Below are 27,088 nucleotides of genomic sequence, written 5' to 3' on the forward strand. Positions count from 1 at the left end.
TATATTATTACTTTTAGTTGGAAAATAAATGACGGAATGGTTGTTTTTCATAAATATATAACATATTGACACATTTAAAGCGATATATAATTTTTTACCCAAGCGAATTCTATATAAAGAAATTTCTATATAGCGAATTTTTTCTCCGGAACCAGAGTTCGTTGTACGGAGGTCCGACTGTATTCTGTGAAGGGCACAATATTGGGGTTGATTTGGGCTTTTTTAAACCTATTATATACTTGTCCTAAAGAAGAACGTGTTATATTAATCCATAACAATAACATATTGTTATTATTATTATTATTAAATGTATTACTTTAAATTATTATTATTAAATGTATTACTTTAAATTGTTATTATTAAATGTATTACTTTTACTTTATTATTAAATGTATTACGCCACTTTTAATTTTTCATTAACTCTATTTTATTGATTTTATTATCGACAAATGACATTATTATTTTTTTAATTCCACGTTTTATGATGTTTGGTTGGATTAGAAAAGTTTTGCCACTTTTATGATTATTGTTTACATATTCAGTCTTGATTTATATACTCTAAGTAGTTGGGCTTTTCATTAATAATTTCGTTCAGACAATTTGTTGCCAGTTTTTGTTCAACTTTTCTTATAGAAAATTTTAAATTTGTTGAAACACATTAAAATAAAATGAACTCGGTGCCTCCGTTGAATAACATACATTTAACGTATATTTCAATCATTGGATGATGTGATGATTTTCGGTCGTGCCAGCCTGATGAAATTATAATTGTAACATTTCATGCAGAGCTTTTTGCAAAAGAACGTTCGACAACAACTTCATTATTAACGTACGCCAACAACAACATCATCAGCAACAACATCAACAACATCGTCAACAACAACAACATCGTCATTATCATCATGGTGTCTCTGTTGGGTGGAGGTTTGCTGGGGAATCCGCTGAGTGGTCAGTTTGTGTCTGTGCTTGTGTTGTGTGTTTGTTTATTTGTTTGTTCGTTGTTGTGTTTGTTGCTTGCATGCTTATGCATAAGTTTGATGCGGTTATTGGTCGGTTTTGTCGGTTTATTGTGTTGAGGTGCTACTTGCGTTGTTGTGCTGATGTGATGTTGTGCTAATGAGATGTGCGGATTTTTCCTTGGATTTTGTTTTCCTTATTTTATTTGCTCTTTAGTTATTAAAGTTTGTCAATGATGATGATGATGATGATTATGCTGGTGATGATGACGACGACGACGATGATGATGATTGGGGTGGAAGTAATGATGATGGTGGTTGTGTTGATGATGATGACGATGGTGGTGGTAATAATTGTAATGGTGAAATAAGATTGGAACAATTTTTGGTTTTTTGGTTCTGACGTATTCGTGTTTGTGTTTTCAATCGTGCGTGCACTCTGCGTGTTCCTTGTTAGATGTCACCTGATGTTTTTAATTGGTGGTCGTTGATGCCACATCTTCGTTTTTTGTGTTTTTTGTTGTTGTTATATGCTGTAGTCTTAATGTTGTATGTGTTGTTAAATGTGTGTGTGTGCGTGTGCGTGTGCGTGTGTATCATTTCGTTCTGTTTTGTTTGCAGTAATTTAACAGCGCGTTGTTGTGGTGTTCTATTGAAGTGATATGTTGGTTTGTTGACGTTTTGCAGTTTTTCATGGTTACTGCTAATCATGAAATAGTTATAATCATGAAAATTCAAACTGGAATTGTCCCATCGTGTCCCTCCTCCATTGCACGTTCCACTGCAAGCAGGCGGAGCAATGACGTCACGCATCCATTATAATTGACGCAGGGAACTCCAGGGAGTGATCCTTTACATCGTCAAAAGTGCAGCCTAATGACGCAACTGCTTCCGGGTCAACGTTCTGATCAAACCCTTCCTTCCAGTTCCTTCGTGTAATTCAACAATTTTGACATAGTGCATGTTATTTGAGAACTATTTGATGCGTTACATTGAGTGCAATTGTTTATAGGAACTACATTATCATCATCGGACTATCGCCACTGTTTAAACCAATCGAAATTTCATCATTTGGATGGATGTCACAACTTGAAAAAAGCGTTCCCCTCGTTATCATATTCACAAATATATGGATTTTGGTTTCAATGGCAATCTATAATTTTCGGCTGATGATGCGTTGTGAAGATAATTTATAATATTTTAAAAACTCAACACACGCAGCACTGAATAGAACAAGCAGTGTCGGCATCATTCTCGCGTCTAAGAACCATTTTTGAAAATTTCTGTTTAAAGCACTGCTTCCACATTTAGACGTTGAAAACAACAGTCAAACATTTTCAGATTGCTCGTTTATATTTTTAGATTGAAACCTGCAAGTCAATTCATTCTGCATGCCAGACAGTTTATAAACAAAGTAGAGGTCTTCGTTAGAAAAAATCAATCGTTTGGTTACATTAGGCAAGTAAACAATGCAGACCAATTGAATGCGCACATCGAGGTTGCGTAGTCGTGGATACATACAACACAACAACCATACAATAACAACAACGACAACAACAATAAAAACGACAACGACGACGATAACAACAACAACACATTGTATAGACATGCACATGAAAAATATGTACATAAGCGTACAAAATGTGTGTGCATCCGTAAGTTCTGCTCATACATCTTACACACACAACGTTTACCAAACAACAAATGCACTTTACAACGTTATTACATACATTTACAATATACGTTCTTGTGCATACAACTTTATTACATACAACATGTGTGCACTGTGCGAAGCGCAAGCGCGTACAACATATACATTCGTTAGAAGGTATGGATTCACACACCTGTATTCAATTTTGTAATAGTTTTTTATTATACACATGCATACAAACATACATGTGTATATACATATATATATATATGTTGGTAATAGACTATAATTTTTACAATATTCTATAAATTCTACCGAATGTTTGGCGTTAATATGTTTGTAGTTCGTTTTTTCAATTTTTCTCACTAAAGTTTTTTGGTGAACGTTTAGTTTATTAAAATTCAAAATAAACTTATTTTTCGAATTCATGCTGCAAATAAGGCCATATTTCAATTCCGAATGAATCATCGTCAGTGCTCCTTGCTGTATATATAGGGAAATATTGACTGTGTCAAGATTAACTTTGACGTTGTAAAAATTAACTTTGGTGTTGTAAAATAACCTTCCTAGTACCAACAATCAAGATGACAATCAAGATGTATTACAGAAATCACATGTCAACAGCATACAAGGTAGATGAAGCTATTCTTAAGCATATCATCAATAAAAATGTCACACCAACCAACCCAAATAGTAAAGTTAAACTCCGAATTTATTACAACAATAAAAAAACGTCTCACATAATACTGAAAAACAACTGCAGTCCTAGAGATAACTCTGAGTTAAAGCGTAATCACGTAATATATGAATTTAATTGCCCCTTTGACGGCTGTGCACGTCAACATGACTCATATATCGCGATTACTACTACCTCACTGACTAGAAGGCTTACGATGCATAAACAGAGTGGTGCTATCAAATAAGGTCATATTTCGATTCCGAATGAATCATCATCAGTGCTCCTTGCTGTATATATAGGGAAATATTGACTTTGTCAAGATGAACTTTGACGTTTTAAAAATTAACTTTGGTGTTGTAAAGTTGAACTTTGATGCGAATTAGGTGTCAGGTTTCTTTATTGGCTGGTCATCTTCTTTGGTCTCCTTTTCTTCATCGATTGCATCATATTCTTCTTTGTCACTATTTACGATGCTAGTTTTTATTACTTCTTTGTTTTCGTTGTTGGTTAAGTGCCGGGTTGGAAGTGAGGTTGTCATTTTTTGTTGTATATTTATTTTTGGTTTATTGATGTCAATTAGGACTGCTTTTGCAATTTTAAGATGCGTGTAGTTGCTGTTCTGGTATATTACTTTGGTGTTGCTGTCGAGGATTTCACGGCTAATAGTGATTGAGTGTGTTGAGTCCAAATGAGATTTGATAGCACCACTCTGTTTATGCATCGTAAGCCTTCTAGTCAGTGAGGTAGTAGTAATCCCGATATATGAGTCATGTTGACGTGCACAGCCGTCAAAGGGGCAATTAACAACCCAAATAGTAAAGTTAAACTCCGAATTTATTACAACAATAAAAAGACGTCTCACCTAATACTGAAAAACAACTGCAGTCCTAGAGATAACTCTGAGTTAAAGCGTAATCACGTAATATATGAATTTAATTGCCCCTTTGACGGCAAATTTGATATACTTTTTGTATTGAGATATAAGAGAGATAAGCAAAAAAGAGAAGTCATCAATTGAAAAAAGTTACCCCCTACCCCAGCGTGGAGTTCTGGATCCGGCACTGCCTAGGTACATTGAGTGCGGAGCATTCGGGGAGAATTGCCACACTTGGGGATTTGTTGATGGAGACATTAAACGTAGGAGGAATAAAATAATGAAAAAATGCATTTTGTTTTTTAATAATTAATTTGTTATATAAACCAATTAATGTCAAAAAATCATTTAATTGTTGTATTTTCCCCCACTGGCTACAGAGTAAGATGCAACATCACTGCAAATAAAATAAAAGACAAACTTTACTAGATTAAATGTGAATTAACCTCATTTACATGGAAACAAAACAGATTATTTTAAAATTAACTTGTCTGGGCTTGGAAGATATAAAATAAAATGTAAAATAGATGAAATAAAATAAAATATTGATAGCACTGAGGTTGTCATTCCTTCCATGCTTTCAGCGTTCAGGCACAAACGATGTTGACCTTCAAACAAATCTTTCTACAATTAGCAAAGCAAGTGGTCTTTTTAATTTACATTAAAACTTAATGGATACGTCAGCGTTGATAAAGTGAATAAAAAAAAGTTGAAATATATTATGATAAATTCGGCTGATGATGACGACGCGTGTGCGGGCCGACACTTCAAACATCCAGGGTGAGTAATTTCAGATGCTTCAAACATTTTTAAACGTTTCTGCGGAAGTCTTAAATGTTTTAAATTACATTACAACAGCGGCACCTTTTTAAAAGTGCAGTTTGGTTAGATGTAGTGGTTTCTACAGAAGAAATTTTTTTCTTCAACAAAATTTTTTGAATATTCTTCAGTAAAACAACTTAATGAAGTTGTTTAAAAATTAATCAAGATTTACAGAGAAACGAAATGATTGCCAAAAAAATGATTAAATAGAAAAAGTATAAGCAGAAATAATGATTTAGTACAAAATATAAAAAAGAGTATTGATAAATGGCATAACAAGTTTCTCAGTCGGCACGCGCGCGCGGCCTCATAAATAACCCATCATGAAGCATTTGCATGCAGAACGGAACAGGTAGAACGAGTCATATAATTGCACAAGGTAAAATAAAAGCTGCCAGCGTTTGTTAAGTTGCTCAATGATTTTAAATGCAAATTTTAAATCTAAATTTATTATTATGCGTCATCAAATTAGTTTTATTCATCACTGAAATTAACAAAACTAAAAAAAATGCTCATTATCTTGCATAAAATATGTGGAAAAATTTGTTTATTAAACTCAAATATCAAAAGATAAGATTTTCCAAATTTATATTGAAGTAAAATTTTTTGACTTTAAATAAACAAACAACGATAATATTTTCAAGGATAACATTCATGTTTTTGTGGAAAGAAAACTTCATCTCAATCCTAATTAGATATATATTTTAATTAAGGTTGGATTGAATTCGAACTAATAAATAATGCGCGCAATGATTGATTGAAATGATGCCAAAGGTATGATGACGTTATGTTGAATGTTGCAATAATGATTGTAATGTTCGTTAAAAATGAAAATAACAAAAAAATACCACTTACAGTCACAAACACACAAATGCTCATCTAATTAAAAAAATTATATTGTTCTACTGCAAAAGTAGCATTAATATATTTTAAAAACTACTGAAAACTTAATAATACCTTAATCTTGTCTTTGTAAGAATGTTTGTCGATGACATATGCTTAGAAGCTTTCAAAGTTTCGAGCAGTAAATTTGAAGGAGAACGAATGTAAGCCTCCATACCCGCACGTCTGCTTAAAGAAGATTTTGTCTTCTTCTCTTGAAAGATGTTCAACATTTTTTCATAATCCACATTACATTTTTTTGTTGGCCGTTGTTTTTCTGGCCGTTAGTTAGCACAAAAAATATTTTGAAATAAAATTACAATTTAGCATTGAATTTTGTTTGCTTCTGGTTGGGCTTTAATAACGCTTTATTAACAAAATTATTATAAACCATTTTGTCACATTCAACTTGTACCAATCACAAAAACAAAAGTTTTTTTACTAAAACCCAATTATTAAAATAATTAAATTAGTTCAAGTTTATTTTATAAGAGTAATGAACGTAATTTTAAAAAACATCAGAAACGTTTTTGTAACAAACAGTGTTCGATAAATTAGAATTGAAGAAAGCTATCTTTTTACGCACCAATCCGACTGATATTGCAAATATACAAGCAAGTCTGATACGAAGATGAAATGAAGAGAATGAACAAATTTTATATTCACAATGTTTTGTTTGTTTGTTTGTTTGTTCGTTCGTTCGTTCGTTTGTATGTTTCATTAATTCGCTTTTCTGGCATTTAAATTTTAATTTCTTTTTGATTGTTAAATTTGTCATATATTTTTCTTCTTATTAAGATACAAAGCCATAAAAGCCATTCATTTCTTCTAATTATTACTTTGAATATAAATGTCATACGATTATTATTTTATTGTTTATGGCTAATAAACGAATTTATTTTAAATTGGAAAAATATCTTCAAAACGGATGTAATAATTGAAATATTTTTGGTAAAATTAAGGTGCAATCGCAGTTGAAGGTCATCTCATCTTGTTTTGAAGTGAATTCTTATTTTTATAAAAGGGTTGATGAGGTTTGATCTCTATAGAAAATAAATAAAACAGTTGAGAAGTAAACGAAAAAATATTGCAACATTTTAAAATCAAGTTCACAGTCCAGAGCCAACTTCTGTCTAGACCACTGATGACGACAGAAAAAAAAAACAGTAGTTGAACATTATTGCAAATATAAATATTGCTTGAGGACGTAAAAAAATTGTATGAAAAAAAAATCTTTTACTTGAAATTTCAAACAAATTTGATTGTGATTTCTGATTAGATGAGTAGTTTTATAAAATAAATTAATTGAAACATTTACAGGAGCGTTGGAAGACAAGGACGACAAAAAAGATGGAGACGAAGAGGAAGACCCTGAGGTGCTGGAAGCCAAGAGGGAAGCGGAGGAACGAAGAAATGAAAAGTACAGGAAGATGGAGGAAGAAAGGGAAACCATGAGGCAAGGAATTAGAGATAAGGTGGGTGACAACCTTTTCATTTTTCCACCATTTATTAGGATCAGTAACCAGCTCATTGAGTGTGTTGAAAACAAATTACGAACGTCTGAAATAATTTTTTAGTTAATTTGGTTGATTTCGGAATTTTTTAGATGCTATTACATTTGGATCGAATTTTCGTTTTCGAATTTGCTTTTTTCAAAAAATGTATATTTACAATTTTTGCGATTATGTAACAAGATAATTTTGTTGTTGTTTTGAAATTTTATTGCTTCAATATTGTTTGAAAAATTTGATGGCAATAGTTTTCGCTATTGCTCACAGATTTAGACTGCACACATAACACAGCGTCAGTCAACGTGCCGATGGTTTTAAACTTTCATATCTTATTTTCTGATAAGCAGTTCTCACTTGCACAGATCTGTTTATATATCGTTCCTTAGTAAAAATTAATCAGTTAAATTAAAATTTTTTTGCCCGAAGGCTGTAGGACCTGCAACATTAACACAAAACGACTTGCACGCACTTCCATGTTTCGCGAAAGCACCGCGTCATACGAACAATGCATATGATCGTTTTTGAGAGCCAGACAACTTGCACTGTAACCAATTCATTGAGCAATTATCTAACTAGCCCACCACATATATTTGTGTATATATGTATGTACATATTTATATGTGTAGATAGGTATTCAACAATCATATTTGCATACGTTACTGTAAGTAGGGGCATACGGCTGGGCAGGGTTTTCATAGACCCGAGAAATGAAAAAACTCATTTCAGATTTTTATTATTTTGCGTATTTAATTGAACAAAAATGTAAATAAGCAATTTGTTCGAACGTTGTTGGACCAAAACGCAGAAGCGGTTAGTACATGTAAAAATTATGAACAGGCACGAATGTACGTTCCAAAACATAAATTGCAACCTCCATTAAATCATAGCTTGAAGCAACTTATTCCACAGCAATTACTTTTTTCTTTTTCTTCTAATACATCAAGCTGCACATCGGCACGCAACAGTTATTACTTCCTATTGAAATACTGACAGAACCAATCCTCCGTCATTTTTTCCCAACATCAAAATCATTTTGTGATTGTGTTGTGCACTCAAATTACAACATGTTTCCAAAGTACCACATCCAGAAGAAAGAAGTTCCAAAGGAGGACCCTGGGTTGGAGGGCAGACTTGGAAGGAAGAAGAGGGATGATGAAGGATCGGACCCCCTCCACCCGAGTGCGTCTGGCACACAAGGTTCCAACTTTTTTTCAATTCATTTACATTTTTGCACATCCCCACTGTCACTGGGACACCATTTTTTAACTAAATAACGTGAATATTTGGTGTCTCAACATAAAATATATCAATGAGATGTTGAAATAAAGTTGATACACTAACGGAAACATAACATATCAAATGCACAATAATGAGTGTCGACATTTCTTAAATACGTTGCGATTAAATTTTCAAAGCTAATTTGTTTCGATTGATGTTGCTGCAAAGAAGTATTCAATTAATTAAATTTAAAACATTCAATCTTACTTCGAAAAACATTCTCCATGGCATGCCAAAGAACTTTTAAAAGCCTTTTAAATATTCAATTTCAAACTTTTATCAGCAAACCAAAATTTATTGAAAACTTTGAAGACCGAAAACTTTGAAAAACTTACATAAAAATTTGTTTTCAACAACAAAAGTACCCCCTCAAACATAAATGATGCATTACCTGAAAACGAAGACTAACTACAAAAATGTACGCCTATGATTATTTTGCACCACAAATCTAAATAATTTAAGGCGAAAGACGAGCATCATTTCAATAATTTATAGGTCTTCACAATTTCAAGATGATTTGAAAGTATGAAAGAATAAATGCAATCACTTACATGCGAAAATACCTCAATGATGGACATACCATTTCAATGGGATGGTATGCAACCACCTATGTGTGTCAAGTTGAAATGACCAAGAATGAACATAAAAAAAAACAATTTCTTTTTTTCTCGTTTTTTTATGCGCCTGAACATCGGAATGAAGTCAACAAGTCATCCAATTTCCTCCCAATAAAATAACCTGCCACTTCATTCTCTATTTTCTTTGCACTTTTATTCCGACCATCATTTCTTATTATAAATAATACAATACGGCATTATTGTAATGCAACATCATTATTACGTTAATCTAGTTAGGATTATTAGAAGTTTACTTTGTTAAAATTATGAATTGGTCTATCTAGTTTGTAATGTAGCTTGTAATGTAGCTTGTAATGTAGCTTGTAATGTAGCTTGTAATGTAGCTTGTAATGTAGCTTGTAATGTTGTTTGTAATGTTTTTTGTAATAGTTTATTTTGATATTAGCACGAATTTGCTGTGATCACCAACGAACCAGCCAGAGGCGAAATTAGCATTGTTAACGCTCACAACAACAGCGTACTAAAAGCGTACATCATATTAATGCAAAGATTTTTTTTTTCAACTTAAAAAATTCTTCCTTCCTTCTCTTTCATTTCCAGTATGACGTCAGCAGCAAGGCATAAAATGTCATCGTTATTATTCCCATCATCATCATCATCTTCAACATGCGAAACATCATTATCAACATTATTATTATTCTTTATGTCATTACAAAATCATCATCACTTTTGCCATATCGTCATAGATACTATTATCATCATCGCCATCACCAGTTCCACCACTCATACTATTGGTGTGTCTTCATCAACGTCATCATCATTATCATAATCATAGTCGTCATCATCAACATCATCGTCATCATAATCATCATCGTCGTCGTCGTCATCATCATCATGGCGATGCAGCGTTAACGCAAAAGAGATAGGTCCTGGGATTTCCTATTCGGTCGTCGAACAGTTTGGAATGATTTCCATCACAGATCATGATGGAGTTGAAAATTGCGAAATTGCTGACGCAACACATTGATACTACAGACACACACGCACCACACGCACGCATGCTACACGCACACACAGACAACACACGTAGATGCGTCGTCGCACAGGTAACAACACATGCAATGAACAGATATGATATTGCGCATATTCGGTAACACTTAACAGAACGTCATCAAGATTTCAGTAAAGAAATAACTTTTGATCTGCAATTGGAATGAAATAAGCAAAATGAAACGAAAATGCATGAAGCCTTATCAATATTCTATGTTTTGTTGAAACAAAAATTGTCGTGAATTTTTATTTTGAAAAACTTTTGTTTGAAATAGTTTAAAGAGAACTCCTCAGCCTTAATATTTTCTAAACTTGAGAAATGAAGAATGAAGTAGTTTTCAAAAACTGTTCCCACCTAGTTTCTTTAGATCTGTCCGTTGTATTGATGCATGCAACTTCAGTCATTCATTAGTTTATTCATTATCCGACACTTCCACTTAAAACGTTCCATGCCAGCGTTCAACCGAACTTTTCCATTAATAAATAGATGAATACAAATACCAACAATTTCAACAAAACAACTACTTGCACAGCTCAACGCGGTTGCGTTGCTTGTCTCAAGAGCTTCAAATCAAACTCAACAACAACAACAAACACGCTTACCCTCTTCCAACCCAAACAATGTTCTCAAACTTTTCAAGCCCACCACCGACAACCACAACTGACCACCACTTGTCTTTCCATCGTCCATCCAGGCAGCACTCCGCGAAGGCACTTGTTAGCTCCAAGATGGGAGGGACAGTCAAACAACAGCAACGAAAACTGTATCAATTCGCAAAGCATCTGAAATATTTATGGAAATAAAAACTATAATATTTTACTAAACTCAATAAATGGAATTTTTTTCTGATAAATGAAATTTTGTAAACAATTTAACACATATTTTCCCACATACGAATAAATGGTATTCGGAATTTTCGGTCCCGGTGTTTTCGGTCCCAGATTTTAATGTATAAAAATTTTTGGTCCCGGAGTTTTCGGTCCCCTATTTAAAATTTATACGTAAACGTCAGTTTATTTATACAGCGCTATTTTAACGGCGCTCAAACGTCGGGCCGAGGCACGCGCTATTCACCGCATCACGTACTCAAAGCACATGATAAGCTTTAGAATGTGGCATAGCATGCATTCAAACCCGGGGTCCACGCTCGTAACCACTACACCACACCCGCAGCGTAAATCAAATTAATCGTGCTTGCATTCATGTATGTAAAATAGTGATTGTATTGCTTTGAACAATGGATTATTTGAGTAATGCTTGCATTGTATTCAAGGATTTTAAGGTAATAATAGTAGTTCAAAATTTCCTTGCATTTGCTTAGTGTTAGGGTTAGAGATACATTACGAAGGTTAAGTAAATATCTCTACGCCACGCATTTAATTAACCACGCCCACTTCTTTTAATATGCTAATAGATTTTTAAACAGCCATGTTGGCGTTGATCCCCTTTGCCTCATTTTTTGTGTACTAAAAACGTTGGGGACCGAAAATTCCGAGACAGAAAATTCCTATATATCGAAATCTGGGACCGAAAACTCCGGGACAGAAAATTTCGAGACCGAAAATTCCTTGATTCGAATATATAGATTTACAATTTATATTTGGTTTTCATGTTGAACATAAAAAATCTCATTAACAAAATCTTATTTTAATATTTTCTTCACAAATGTTTAAAATGTTCAAAGGTTCTTCATCTACAATAAGTTGAAAACACATTTCCTCCTAATTGAACTTTTCTTCGAATCCATTTTTCAAAAAACTTTGTTATTTTTTCTGCAAAGCGTGCGACTTTTATTGAGACTTTACTCATTTATACTCAATAAAAAAACATTTAAACGATTTTATAACATTATTTTTTCATGGTTTATTTATTTGTTTATTTTTCTCTTTATAGGTTTATATTTCTTTTTTCTATTTAAAAACACTTGTAAGTTTAATTTAGTTTTGTTGAATTTATGAAATTATTCTCAACATTGAACATGACAATTGACACACAGACCATTAAGCTGTTGTTGAACGCGAAACGTGTAACACACTGTTCACCAGCGTTCAAACAAACTCCTCCAATTACCAGCAACCATTACAAACAGTACGGTCGCCAGTGTTGAATAAAACGTTCATTATTATGAATTGTACATTGAATGAATTATTAGGAATTGTACATTGAATGAATTATTAGGAATTGTACATTGAATGAATTATTAGGAATTGTACATTGAATGAAAATTTTCATTCTGTATGAAATAAGAGCAACATGCTTTGTCTTCAAAACTCACCCACATAATGATTAATAGAAAACAAAATATCGATACTTAGTCCAATATTATCAACAGAATATCGATAATATAAAACTCTTCCATTAGCTGTATCTCCGCTCTCTCACTCACTCACTCACTCACTCACTCACTCACTCACTCACTCACTCACTCACTCACTCACTCACTCACTCACTCACTCACTCACTCACGCACTCAAGCACTCATATTTCTTCACTTTCCATCAGCAAAATCAACGTACCTCCCCTCTCTCACACGCACATGAAGATCTCTCCAGCACTACTTGGCTTCCACACACACACCTGCACCATCTTCGTTACGCGTGCGCAAAGATTTTCAATCCTGACACGTTGGTGTTCAGTTATGGACGCTCTAATATGAAATTGTAGGAATTCTTTTTTGAACTAATTGTTCAAAAACATACACAAAACAGCGAGTGAATTGATTTTTTTTAAATGTTGTTCTTATAAAAAAAACTGAAAAAAGCATTGCTTTCAATAAGCAAATCAGGGTAACAGAAGCAGCCAACATCTACTCACAGTTCGGCATCAACTTAGACAAAGGCAGCAGCAGATAAACATTCAAAAGTCTCATCATTAAACCGAACATTTCATTTCAGAGCACTTCATCTGAAAGGAAACATGTCACTGACAGTTATATCTGATTAGGGGCGCGTGTGCAAAATACAAACAAATGCAACAATGCTGGAGTATCGACTGTTTTCTTCTTTTGCCTTTCATAGGTTACTCATTTGAAGACAAAATCCGAACAAAATATGACGAGACAACAATATTCTTATTATTGTTGTAGTAATTATTGTTATTATTATTATTATTATTTTCTATTCTCTTTCTTCTCCTCCTACATTTTTTGTTTTTCTTGTTCTTCTTTTGCTTTTTTTATTATTATTATTGAGGAAAAGATACAGTCAAGATTATAAGTCCGTATGCTTAACTCTCAACAACAACATTTTCATCAGCAACATGAACAACAAAATGAACAACAACAATATCAACAACAACAAAAACAACAACATTTTCCAACAACATCATCTTTATTGACGACATTTCCATATGCAACAAAAAAAATACAGTCCACAACTTTTTACTCAACAAATCAACATCATCATTTTCGCCAACAAACAACAAAAGCAGAAACAACAAGAACAACATCATCATTGATAAGAGCATTTTTACAACCAACAGCAACAAAAACATTTTCAACAACAACAACATTTTCAACAACAACATTTCCCTTATTAGTAGCACTTTCAAAACCACTCACAACAACTACAACATTTTTCTCACCAACAAACATTCTACCATCGGCAACTTCAAAGAATTCCAACAATTTCCTCATCCAACTTTAATTACAGCAGCAGAATATTTAATTTCCTGTCATGACACACCATCATCTCATCCCTCAACTAACCAACAGCATCTTGTCTCTGCATTTTGTCCCCAGTGCATAAGTGTTTTTCATCAGTTTCGTCCTTGTTATTAGCATTATTATCATCATCATTAAAATTGGTGTTTGCATTTTTATTATTATTATTACTACTATCATCATTACGATTTTTGGTTGTTGTACTACTATCATTAATACTACTAACTGTAGTAGTAGTAGCAATAGTAGTAGTAGTAGTAGTAGTAGTAGTAGTAGTAGTAGTAGTAGTAGTAGTAGTAGTAATAGTTGTTGTTGTTGTTGTTGTGGTGGTGGTAGTGATAAGAGATGTAGTATTAGTAGTAATAGCTGCATTATTATGAACAGTAATAGTAATATTCGTATTATGTACTCTTGTAATAGTAGTAGTTGTGGCAGTAGTAGTGGTAGTAGTAGTAGCATTTTTAAAAGTATTAAAATTACATATAAAATTTTTATATTATTCTGTTAAGGCACTGAGAATACAGACCACACCACTACACGCCACACCGTTAAACAAAAGTTTTCGTGCTTCCGAGAGATGTCTGGGCAAGATTTTGTGGAAGAAAAGATGCAATTTAAAATTTAATCAGACTCCGACTTTTGGGTTGTCACAATTTCAATTAGCATCTAGTGCACGAGCGGCGATGTATGGACATACAAAACATTAAAGACATCAACAAAATATTTAAGACATCAACAAAATATTCAAGACATCAACATAACATTCAAGACATCAACAAAATATTCAAGACATCAACATAACATTTCAGACATCATAAAAACATTTCAGACGTCAACAAAATATTCAAGACATCAACATAACATTCAAGACATCAACAAAATATTCAAGACATCAACATAACATTCAAGACATCAACATAACATTCAATACATCAACAAAACATTCAAGACATCAACAAAACATTTCAGACATCAACAAAACATTCAAGACATCAACACAATCTCCTTTTAAATGCACATGCAACGATCACAAACCAAGTCATTTGTAAGAACACAAGTTGTTCAGACATGCATGCATTGAAGACTTATGAACAATAAACAAAACCGAAGACACCAATCATAAAAAAAGTTATTTTAATATTTTTTTCAAACTGCAAGCAAAAATAGACAGAGCCATTAATGCAACGGGTAGAAATAACCTTATAAATAAAGCACTCGTAAACATATCAGATACGCTTATAAGGATCTTACGTGTTTCAACCTGCTAGAGCAAGTTATGTGTTTAGCATGGGAACAAACATTCAGTCCACAAGTTCTGCGTTTGTGTAGAAACATGCGCAATTTTAGGCGCAACATGGCATAGAAATGTACGTTTATTTGAGTTGCGTGTACAAAGAACATTAAGAATATCTTTCATATTGGCAAGTCTGAATAAATATGGCAAAGCGAGGAATCAATATGCACACAAGTGTATGAATGCAGTTGTTTGCAACAAGTTTGTTGTTGTTTTTTGTCGTTTCTTTTGTTGCTGTTTTGTTGTTGCTTTGTCGTTTTTGCCTTCTTTGTAGTTGTTTTGCTGCTATTTTTTTGGGTTTTTTGTGAAAAATGTGAAAAATGTTTGGCTTTATCACCAAATTTCAATTTTTGAATTTGAAAAATATTTTTAAGTTTATCAAACCTTTTATATTCAATGTCAACCTATTGTTATCTTGTTTTAATTTTCATTATTTAAAGTCATTTTTATGCTATTTATGTTGTTATGCTAATTTTATTTATATTTGTATGTAATTCATATTTGTATATTATTTATATTTTATATATATTCTTGACCAGATGTTGTTTATAGTTCTATGTTATTTATGTATATTATCGTTATTTATACTCCAACTCAGGCAGGTAATAATTTCATTTCCAGCTCCACATTCAATGGCCCCCTTGCGTGATCAACTGCAGACGTTATTTCCAACTTATTGCTCTCGTAGCTGTTTTCGTGCATGACACCTCCCTCTAAATATTTACCGCTGATGTTGCTGCTGCTGCTCTGGTGGTGGCTTTTATGTCGGCTCTAATAGTTGATGTTGTCTAGAGGAACATTTAGTAGATGAGTTTGCAATTGTTAGAAATGCTTCTAATGCAGATTTTGGTTGATTCTGTTGCAAAGACAGGTCTCTTGTTGCTTTTACGTAGGATCAATCAGCCATTTTTTTCGAGCTGAAGAAGTAAAAAGCATGACTCAACAACAAATATTGTCAATGCACTCGGCGCTATATAATTTAATAATAATAATAATGATGGTTGAAAACAATTCAGAAATAAGATCATACAAACGAACGTTTCAGTGAGGTTGAAAGAGGAATGTATTCACTAATAAAATAAGACACATTTTTGTTGTTTTTCTGTGAAATACGTGGCATTTTATTTTTTTTTCTTTTTTGCAAAATAATTCGATCGATGTTGACGTTGCATAAAAATTCTAATCGGAGGTGGAATAATTGGGGTTGAAGTGGGTGTTGTTGGAGTGGATGGATGATGTAATTTACTAACTCGTTCGACAGTCACGAATAACAATTGGAAGGGCGAGACATTGCGGAGATTGATGGTCAGACTTTGCGACTTGGCACGCAACGCTTTCTTAATTTACGCAACTGGTCCATGGCAGCGCAACACAAAACAGTTCGAACTGTTGGTGGAGAAACTTGGTTGTAGTTGGATGTGGATGAGTTAAAAAAGATTAATACAAATGTGCCACTGACAACGTTTAGACTGGTCGAGAAAAGTAAAAAAATCCAGAAATTTAAATTAAAAAGTTAGTTAATGGCGATTAAAAACATAATATCTGATGCATAATTAATTTAACCACCGTCTGATTTTCCTCGTTTGCTTTGGTGGATTTAAAATTTTGGCCCTCCTACAAAGTGTTTGCATCACTGGTCATAACTTTTATTAGCGCAATGAAAAAAATATTTGAGTGTGTGTTGTAATCAGTAAGTTGTCATCTGCTTATATACTGAAACAACACAACCACAACTAAAACAAAACAACGTAGCAATGTTTACGCTTGCAAAAGAATCTTATTAAAAATTGATGACATGCATCCGACTGAAGAGGAACCTGATGATACAAACAATCCACTGGTCTCCTCCCGGGAACGGACCTCTGCTGCTTGCATGTCAACATTCTTAATCCTGGTGTTATATCTGCCAGTATGTATGTGTGTGTATGTGTGTGTGGTGTGTGTTTGTGCGTGCGTGTGTGTGTGTGAGTGTGTGCGTGGTGTGTGTGTGTGTTGAATTCGCGAACTCAGTAGTTTTTGCATCTGCATGTTATATGTTAATGTGTAAGTATATGTAATAACAACTTTTTCTGCTCTTTCACAACGTTAACAAAAAGTTTATAAAAGTTTATTTCAGTGTGCTGTTTTGAGGATAAATTTAGGAGGATAATTAACAAAATTTGACGTTAGAATTCAGGCTTGGGTTAGAAGTAATTTCGAATAAAATGGAAACCTGAAATCTAAACTAAAAAGAATAAATTTAAAGAAGCGGAAGAAATAAAGAAGGGTGGGTTGCAGGTGGCTGATAAGGATTTGCGCTCTGATGACATTTACACACGATCGCATTCCTAATATCTGCCATGTCAGTCTGCTCCCTCTAATAAACACGGGCAGACATTACTATGATTACTGTTTTGAAATTATTTCTATATCGTTTCTTCTATTATCATTATTTTCTTATTGTTGCTGTGTCAACAGCATATCATCATAGCATATCATCAACCCAAACTCAACAACACATCAACAACAACAGCCTCAACCCAACAGCACATCAACAACAACAACATCAACACAGCAACATTGTGGTAACATCAACTTAGTATCAAAAACAGCAGCAGCATCTACAAAAACAACAACACCAACAAATTATCACTAACAACAACACCAACACAACATCACTAACAACAATAACAACAACAACACCAACACAACATCACGATCCTATCAATCTTCGCCTGCACCAATTTTGCGTTATTAACAAACAAAATGTGAAAAACTGATAAAATTCATCACTCTCATAGAAAAGCAACCTGGATTATTATTTTTTATTTATATTTTTATTTCCAACACCTACATTTTTTAATGAAACACAAAATTGAAAACTCAGTACAATGTTGAACAACTCTCAAATTATTGAATGTACGTACATGAAGAAAAATGTTCTTTCATTGTCTCTCTTGAAGAGTGATACATTTGTCAACTGAAATGCTGCATTGCATGAAAATAAATTTCAAAACACAATTTCAAAAAAAGGTTTTCGTATGTTTAAATTTTTAAAACAAATAACTTTAATGCATGTTAAAACATACAAAGGCGACGATGAATTGTTGTTAAAATGCATTTAAAGTGCTTGACGGATGTTCTCGGCTTGGTGTTTCAAATGGGCATCAATGTTTTGCTGGCAATACCTGGAGAGTGTAGTCTAATTAAATTAATTAGGTAAATTAAATAGAAGTTATAAAGGAATGTTATTATATTGACGAGAGGGAATGATTTGAAGTTGATCAAGTAAGCGTGCAGAAAATACAACTTCAACAGATCAGCGGAGGACTGGAATGGGCAAACTGGATATGTGGTCAAACCAGTCAACATCACTAGTTTTTAGAAAGCTCTAGATAAATTTTGGCAAGACGGATTTTATATTCGGAAGGAAAGATGAAGATAGTGGCAAAGGGCTTTGCCTGCCCTGCCAATATTTTCTATTATATAAAATACCTTTACGTACAATAGTTTAATAGTTATCATATTTCTACTAACTAAAAGTAGCTTACGATGCAAAAGTAGCTTAAGTTTTCATTTTTAAAAAGTTGCTGATGTATGCTGGTCTGTCCCGTTTATCACATTGAAAAGTTAAGAAGATTGCATGGCCAGGTGCTGCTTTGAAGTATTTGCAAAAGTTGAAGTGACAATGAGAACCCCTCCTCAAATACTATTAAGAATTTATAGCGAATTAGAAACAGAGCATCAATTTTGAGTTATAAATTATTTTTAAACCACAACCATTACGTCCAGTCAAACGAAAATTTTCTTTCAATTCATCTATATGAATGACCCTTGTAAAATATTGTTTGTATTCCATGTGTATGTAGTTACATCAATCTAGAATACATTGCTAAGTCGACTCTGTTTCACTCTTTTTTCACATTGTTGTGAAACAAAAATGGTTAAAAAAATTGTAGAGACATCTTTCTTGAAAGGCAGTTTGATGTTCAATCTTCTTCTTGCCAGCTATTTGAAACCAGCTTGTTGTGCAATTGCCTTCCTTCAAAATCTCCATCTCAACGAATTTCTTGCATCGATAAAATCTACCATGTGGAAGAAACGCTTCAAAAAAAATTTCATAAATTATTCAACCCGAAAAGACAATTGTAAGTTTCATCAAGTATTCGTTTAATAAATGGGTTGAATTATGAAACTAAATATAAAAATATTTCGAAAATAAAAATTTAAATTAAAAATAATAATTTTACAGTAGGATGAAAGTTATATTAAATTTGGCTGATAAATTAGACTTGATATAATTAGCGTTCATAGGAACACGCTTGCTAGATAGCTCATCTTAAAGTATGCCAACCTTGAAAGTTTCAGCTGGTGGGTGCATTGGAAGTGGATCACACGACAACACGACGGAAGGACAAGTTTATAAATTATGAAAAGAAGAAAAACGTCAATATTTGTGTTTTGAAGTTTGAGTCACGTGCTGTGGAGTAACAAAATGGAAGGTGAGAAAAGGTAAGAGGAACTGGCAGGGACTGAGAAGAAGTAGTTAGAATTGAATGCGGCGGAAGGTTGAGACTGCTTATTTGCCTTTGACACGTGAAATTATATGCCGTCGCTGGCCAGTAGTGTATCTCGTTATATGATGATGATGATAGTGATGATGATAGTGGTGATGATAGTGATGTGATGGTGGTAATGATACTGATTATGTTGTTGTTGATGATGATGATGATGTGGTGGTGGTGATGATGCCGATGCTGATGATGAGAACAATGATGAGATGATGATGAGGATGTGTTAACATAATCGATAGTTATGAAAATTTGAGTTGACAGCAGTAACATCGCAAGATTGATGCAAGTGGTTAATAATTGCAACAGAAGTACAATGAAAATTCCTCCACAGAGCAGTACAAAAATTCAAATATCATTATGACTCGATTTCTATAAAAGAAAGAATGAAGTAATTTGATCCAATGATGATTTAATGATGATATCATTATGATCTAATTATGATTTAATGATGATCTAATTTGATCTAATGATGATCTAATTATGATCTAATTTGATCTAATGATGATCTAATGATGATCTAATAATGATTATTTAACAGTGACAAAATTTTTAAATTAAGAACGATCGAATTAGATGAATGTGAATGCATTTTTTTCTGAAACGTAGCAACACGCTCTCGAGATACAGCGTTATAAATGCGGCAACAACTGAAGTTGCTCGTTTCACGTGTCTGTTGCCTCGCTGACTTCTTTGAAATTCGTTTCGATTTGAATAGTTTTGTTTTGTTTAGATTCGTTTCGATTCGAATGCTGACTGTGCGCAGATTGAAGATTATCGTCTCATCCAGTGTTTTTGGTGACGGGTTTACCTTGCATATACATTGCGCGGTTTGCTTGTCATACGTCTGCGTTGTGCATTTTAAATAAATAAGTGAATAAATAATTAAGCAAATAAATAAATGAATCAATAAATAAACAAATAATAAAAATAGAATAATAGAAACAAATATTTTACATTGCAGCTGAGTGATTCATTTCTGTTATAATTAAGTTTATGGTCGTTTTTGTTTATGTTCTCCGTTTTAATTTGACATGTCAATTTTTCTCTTGCAGAAGGAACAAAAGCATAGCAAACTGTTTGAACGTTGTTTCTGTTGTTATGATAACAAAGTTATATGATGAATATCGAAGTTTTTGTATGTTTGTTTTTTATGTTTTAATGAACGTCTTCAAATAAAATTTTTTTGATGGGCGGCAAAACGCGGGGAAAATTTGGCCGAACGAGTATGACCCGCCTGATTGAATGTTTCTGATGTCAGTTAAGCAATATCAAAAAAAAACTTTGAAGTTTGGATTTTTCGTTAACTCGTGTAGAATAACTCGTTCTAGCACCATCTTCATAATGCAAGTATTTTTTTTTAGTTTTTCATAAAGTCAAAATATCAATTGCCTTATTTTTAAAAACACACATTTGAAAGAATTCTTATTTCCGTTATTGTGGGAGAAATTCATTCATGGCGCAGCATTTATTTACTATGCAAATCTGTCAACGATTAACCTGCCATTTCAAGGATTACACATTCATCTCTATGTAATAATAATTATATTTGTATGTTTTGTATGAGACCGAATCGGAGTAAAATTGGTGAAAAAAGTTTGTATGAAAAATTATTGACCGGTTGCATTATATTTTGATTAAATATTTTCCATTTTGCCAAGGAAGGCGTATTAGCATGAGGGTGTTCTTCAATAAATTGTATGAGCGATCGTCGTTCGTACGATAGCGGGGCAGCAGGTAGTAGAAGTGGTCGCGTTGGATGTTTATTGTTACTGGTGTCTCCGTGACAGGTGCAACAGCCAGCAAGAGAGGATGACCTTTAACCTTTAACACGTACTATAACCTTTAAATTAGATGTCTTGAACCTTAATATAAATATGCCTTGAAACCTAATCTAGTGATAAAAAAAAGTGTGTTGTAAGTGGAGGCGATGAAGTAAAAGAATATTCAAAGAAGATGATAAAATTTGTAGAAAAAATTTTTTGATATGCTAAAACGTTTTACGGTTCAGTTTTTGTTTGAATTGCTAAACATGCACAGGACAACATCAGTTGGGTTTCATTGAAATTCATGTCATCCTTTACCATAAACTGCTTTGTAAGAGATCAAACAGCGTTGCAAGCTTTTATTTATTAAAATCTCAAAATATTATGTAAAATTCCAAAAATGTAAGCACAGGAAGTGTATCAAAATCATTGTGTTGGCTTGATGAAGGCCTTGCAGGGTTGTATGGCGGCTCGATTCTTGATCAATTGTTTTGAGGTCGTAGGTGTTGACGTTACCACAACTTCTCCCCAATGAACGCCGCAGTGTCGTAGCTATCGCAGCCGTTGCAGCTGTCGCAACTGTGGCTTGTTTCTGCTGCTTCGTTTCATTGTCATTTGAGCGACCTTTAATGCCGTCGTTACAATGTTTCGCTGAAAATATTATTGCTTCTTTACCGAGGTCCTAATTTGAAGCCATAGACATAACAGAAATTATGTTTCAAAAACAAAAAGGCAATAATTGTTTTATTTTTCTTCTCTGCCATTGAAATAATTTCCAACGTCATCATCATCATCATTTTCTTACTTACTTCATTACAACTCGTATCATTATCGTTAGTCTCTGCATCAATCAGGATTAGTGCAAATATGACGTCACGCTACCCGGAGCGGAAGTTTAAAATTTTTTAAGGAGGGTTACAGGGAGTGAGAGGGGGGTGTTTGAGATTTATTACGTCACAAATTATTTTTAGAAATTCATCACCATAAAATCTGAATAAAATTAACAAAATGCAATGCAGACTTAAAAGGCGAGAATCAATAAATTCTATTAAAACTCATCTGTAAGACATTCTGAAAAAACTAGAACAAAAAACTTATAAAAAGTGTTGTTTTGAGTTAAAGCATATTATGGATTAAACTCATGGCCTTAAAGTCGGATGAAAATATGGTTGATTTCTACTTAGGGAAACAATTTCCGACTCCAACTACTCCTGATTTCAATTTCAAGAAAAATTTTAGACTTTTGATTTACAATGTTAATTAAATATCGCTACTATCACTACTAAATAAAAGATACTCCAAAAAGCATTTTAAATTATTCGATTCGCTGTTTTGCTTAGTAACATTAATCTACATTCGTGTTTAAAAATCTGCGAAAAGATATTAATTATGTTGTTTGCAATATTGTGCACCATCTAGTTTTTGTGACCGTACACAAAATTGCGTTGTTTTGTTTTTTGCAGTGTTGCCAATGTGCAAAGTTCCAAATTGGCAAGTTTCATAACAACGCTCAAACAAGAAACATTTCCACATCTTCTCTATTAGAAAATTTGATCGATTAGAATACAAATTTCTTCATGATTTTGTTTCAATTCAGGCTGTTTATGAAATTAGAACAAATGGAAGCAGAAACCGAACAAGAATTTAGTTTAGTGAAAGACTTTGAAAGAATGATGAAACCATGGAACATAAAAATAAGGATATGAAGCGTCATCAGAGGACTACAGTTTTGAGAAATTGAATCAAAACACAAACATTCAATGAAACTACAGCTTGTTCATTTTGAGGCGTAGGGCTTATTCGAAGGGATGTTTGCGTATTGCTGAATTATTGAACAAAATCTTTAGTGAATTTAATTTAACGTTAAACCAAATAAGTAGATCATAAAAACAACTATACATTGTTTTAAATTTGTTCAAACAATATTATGTTTATTTAAACAAAGTATAAGATTCAAACCAAATGAGTGGATCATAAAAACTTCAACAAATGTTCAATTTTTTTAAACTTGATCAAAAATTTTAAAAAAATTTCTACGCGTTCTTTATAGAACCATCATTTTCTTTTATTTTAAACTTAATATTATTGTAGCAAGAATGAAAAGTATTTACGGGGTTAATTGTGAATACTTTTTGTATGAGGGGTTTTGTAAGTCACAACTTACAAGAATTCATCAAAACGCAGCACAACACTGCGCATATTAAAAGGCACATCCCTTTTTAAAATGAAAATGTGCTGGAAGACGCGTTTGATAGCAACTATTAATTTTCAGTATTAAAATTGATTGCGCGGCTCACATTTTCTGAAAAACTCGAACTTAAAAAATCATTTTTAAAATAAAATAAAAAATTTTATCCAAATTGTTAACACTTTTTGGAGTAGGAGGAAAAATATCCGATTCTGGTTTTTCCAAAACTGTGATTCCGATGAACTAGGTTAAATAAATAAAAAAAATGTGTTTGTTATGGAGCGGAAGAGAGAGAGAGAGAGAGAGAGAGAGAGAGAGAGAGAGAGAACTTTGAAGTGGTTGGTGAGGGAAATGCTACAGTTGTTTTTGTTACGTAGTATTAAACGATCGGCTCCAACCTAAACTTCGAAATGCGTTATGAGGTTGTTGACGAATGAATAAATTTATTGATAACTTATGCGGATAAATTTATTTGATAAATATATACTGAATAAATTGTTGTGTATGACAAACAAAAGAAATAATTTATTTCGGCTAAAAAATTTTTTTCCTACCGAATTTCAGAAAAATTGTTTAATCAACATTTGCTATTAATCACTTTATTTAATTAAACATTTGAAAATCTGGCACTGTTCAGTAACATGGATGTCATTTATTGAGATTTATTATTTTTTTATTTTTAAAAATATTTTTAAAAGATAATAATTTTCTTTGAATTTCGTAACGTTTGTGGAAAAATTTAGTAGAATGCTAATTGCTTACATTGAAGGAGTTAGAAATGACGTTTAACAATATTGTATAAATTTAATGCACAACAACAACACCACACAACAACACCACACAGCAATGACACTATACAACACAAAAAATTATGAAACAACGACCCACAACAAAATCACTGGGAAAAATTAAACACAACATGAAAACTACAAATAACAAACCACACAGCAACAACCGCACAGCACCACGAAAAGACTTTACACCACACAACAACCACCTTACACCCCACAACACCACACAACAGCTACACCATACAACAACACACCACTCAACGACCACCAACACCAGACGACAACCACACACCACACAACACTCCCCCAATGACGTATGACGTCCTGAAACTAATTCCATTGCCTTTCCTATTCGCTTAATGGGATTCTGTGTATGTGTGTTTGCTGCGTGCGTGTGTGATTTGTTTAAGAGTGTGTTGTGTCTATTTGTTGTCTCTGCAGGAGTCTGTGTGTGTATGTGTGCGTGTGTGTTTTGTCCGTTATGCCTGTGTGTGTTGTGTTTGGGTTTTTGTTGCATCTGCGGGTGTTTGCCTGTTTTTTATTGTATGTGTTTATTATGTCTGTTTGTGTTTATTGTGTCTGTGTGTTTTGTTTTGTTTGAGTTTTTGTTTTGTTTGCATGTGTTTGTTTGTTGTGTCTGTGTTGGTTTGTTGTGTCTGTATACGCTTGTTTTGTCTGTGTGTGTGTTTGTTTTTGTACGTGGGTCTGTTGCGTGCGTGCCTATATTGCACGCGCCCACCACTGCTGGGCTATCAAATAGAATAAATTATATTAATCAAGATTCTTCAAGTATTGCCTAACCGCCCGCATATCATTAAATTTGCGCACCGACCAACGTTTGCGCCTTTGTGCCCTCCAACTAATTTACACTTTATTTATTATTATTATTTTTTTTTATTACTATTATTAAATTATTCATTTGTTTATTTTTTCATTTAAACTTTTGTTCAGACTTATTAATAAACTTTTTTTTGGTTAATGATTGTTACTCATTTTTGGTCCATTCGACAAGTCTTTCATTTATTAATTTTTTCATTTGCTTATTCATTCATTCATTCATTCATTCATTCATTCATTCATTCATTCATTCATTCTTTTATGTTGTCATGTAAAAACTTGTGACCATTTGAACTCGATTGCCACCAATTCTTCACAACATTCATTCACCAATCTTATCTATACTTTCTTCTCAGTCTATTATATCCTCTTTATGATTAACATTTTCAAACATTTCCGGTGGAAATATTTCAAATGTTATCAACAGTTTTAAATTTTATGACACAAAATAATGAAGTCTGAAAAATAAAAGTTTTTAGTATTCAAAGCTGCCTACACGTGGGTTCATTCAGTTTAAAAAGAATTTGAAATATGTTCTTTGAAACAGAGATGAGTGACCAGCATCACACATTGACGGCACTGTTTTCATTTTAACGACATATTTTAAGTTTCCAGGTTTTCTTAGCACGAAGACAATTAAGATAATCAAGTAATCAGATAATTTCAACATAATTCAATTTCATCATATTAATCTTATATTTTCAATAAAAATGGGGCACGTCCTATAAATGCTCCTCAATATTATTTTGTAACATTTTATAACTGCACAATTTTTATTATTCAGTAGCATTTTAGCACAACTCTGCACGAGGTCAGTTTTTCATAATTTTTGCCCGACCAACATCTAACTTTTCCAAGCTAATCAAATGATTAAACAAAAACAAACACTCGAATAACAAGATTCGATTGCGTGCTAATCAGAAAAAATGCACTTCCATCCTAATTAAGACTCGTGCTTTGAAGACCATCATTAATTTCAATTTAAATAAATCTGAGTTTGTATTAGGAAAAATTGGTTGTTATAAAAATAAAAAAAATTCTTGGCAAAAATAATAGTAATAAAAAAAAATCATTTCGTTACCAACATCAACAAAATCACATGGTTCAATACTCATCTCTGAGTCACCAGCTTCAACCTGAACCAAAAATTCAAACCTTGATTGGTTCGTCATTATTGTTATATAAAACAATAAACATTTAAAGTGATTCATTCAGAAACCGCTAAATTTTTAACAAACTTTTTATTTCATCTCATTAAATAATTCTTTTAATAAACAGAAATAATTTGAGCCAACAACCACGTTATTAAATTATTTTTTCTATTCCACCAGCCACAGGCTTCCCGAAGAACCTGGACGACCTAACGGCCAAGGTGAAGGACCTGCCGGGCACCGTCATGACGACAGTCACCGAGGCCACCGATAAATGTTCCCTTCAGTAAGGAGCCCTCAACTTTCTTTCCTACGTCGCTTGCACTGTCTCTGAATTCTGCAATAACTTTTTTAAGACGAAGCTCTGTCGTCACGTTTGTCTTCAGTTTTGATTAATCGGCGAACCAATATTTTTGATTAATGTTTAGTGATGTTTCAAAATTGAAATTATTTTTATAGTTGTATCAGATATTAACAAGAATGATTGGTTCTCGACATTAGAAACAATCATTCTAACGAATTAGGACGTTCGTAATTCTTCGAGCTCTTTCAATATTCCAGCGCGCAC

At 33.0% G+C, this 27,088-nt stretch overlaps 1 protein-coding gene across 1 annotated transcript; it reads left to right on the forward strand.

Moving 5' to 3' along the window:
- The first annotated feature begins 835 nt into the window (after nucleotides 1-835).
- On the forward strand, nucleotides 836-27,088 carry HELRODRAFT_153940 (hypothetical protein). Its single transcript, XM_009010783.1, has 4 exons — nucleotides 836-948; nucleotides 7,185-7,339; nucleotides 8,452-8,572; nucleotides 26,701-27,088. The coding sequence occupies exons 1-4, from the start codon at nucleotides 903-905 to the stop codon at nucleotides 26,808-26,810; spliced, it is 432 nt and encodes a 143-aa protein (XP_009009031.1). The 5' UTR covers nucleotides 836-902; the 3' UTR covers nucleotides 26,811-27,088.

This window comes from Helobdella robusta (genome assembly GCF_000326865.2).
Source record: "Helobdella robusta unplaced genomic scaffold HELROscaffold_1, whole genome shotgun sequence".
Lineage (NCBI taxonomy): Eukaryota > Metazoa > Annelida > Clitellata > Rhynchobdellida > Glossiphoniidae > Helobdella > Helobdella robusta.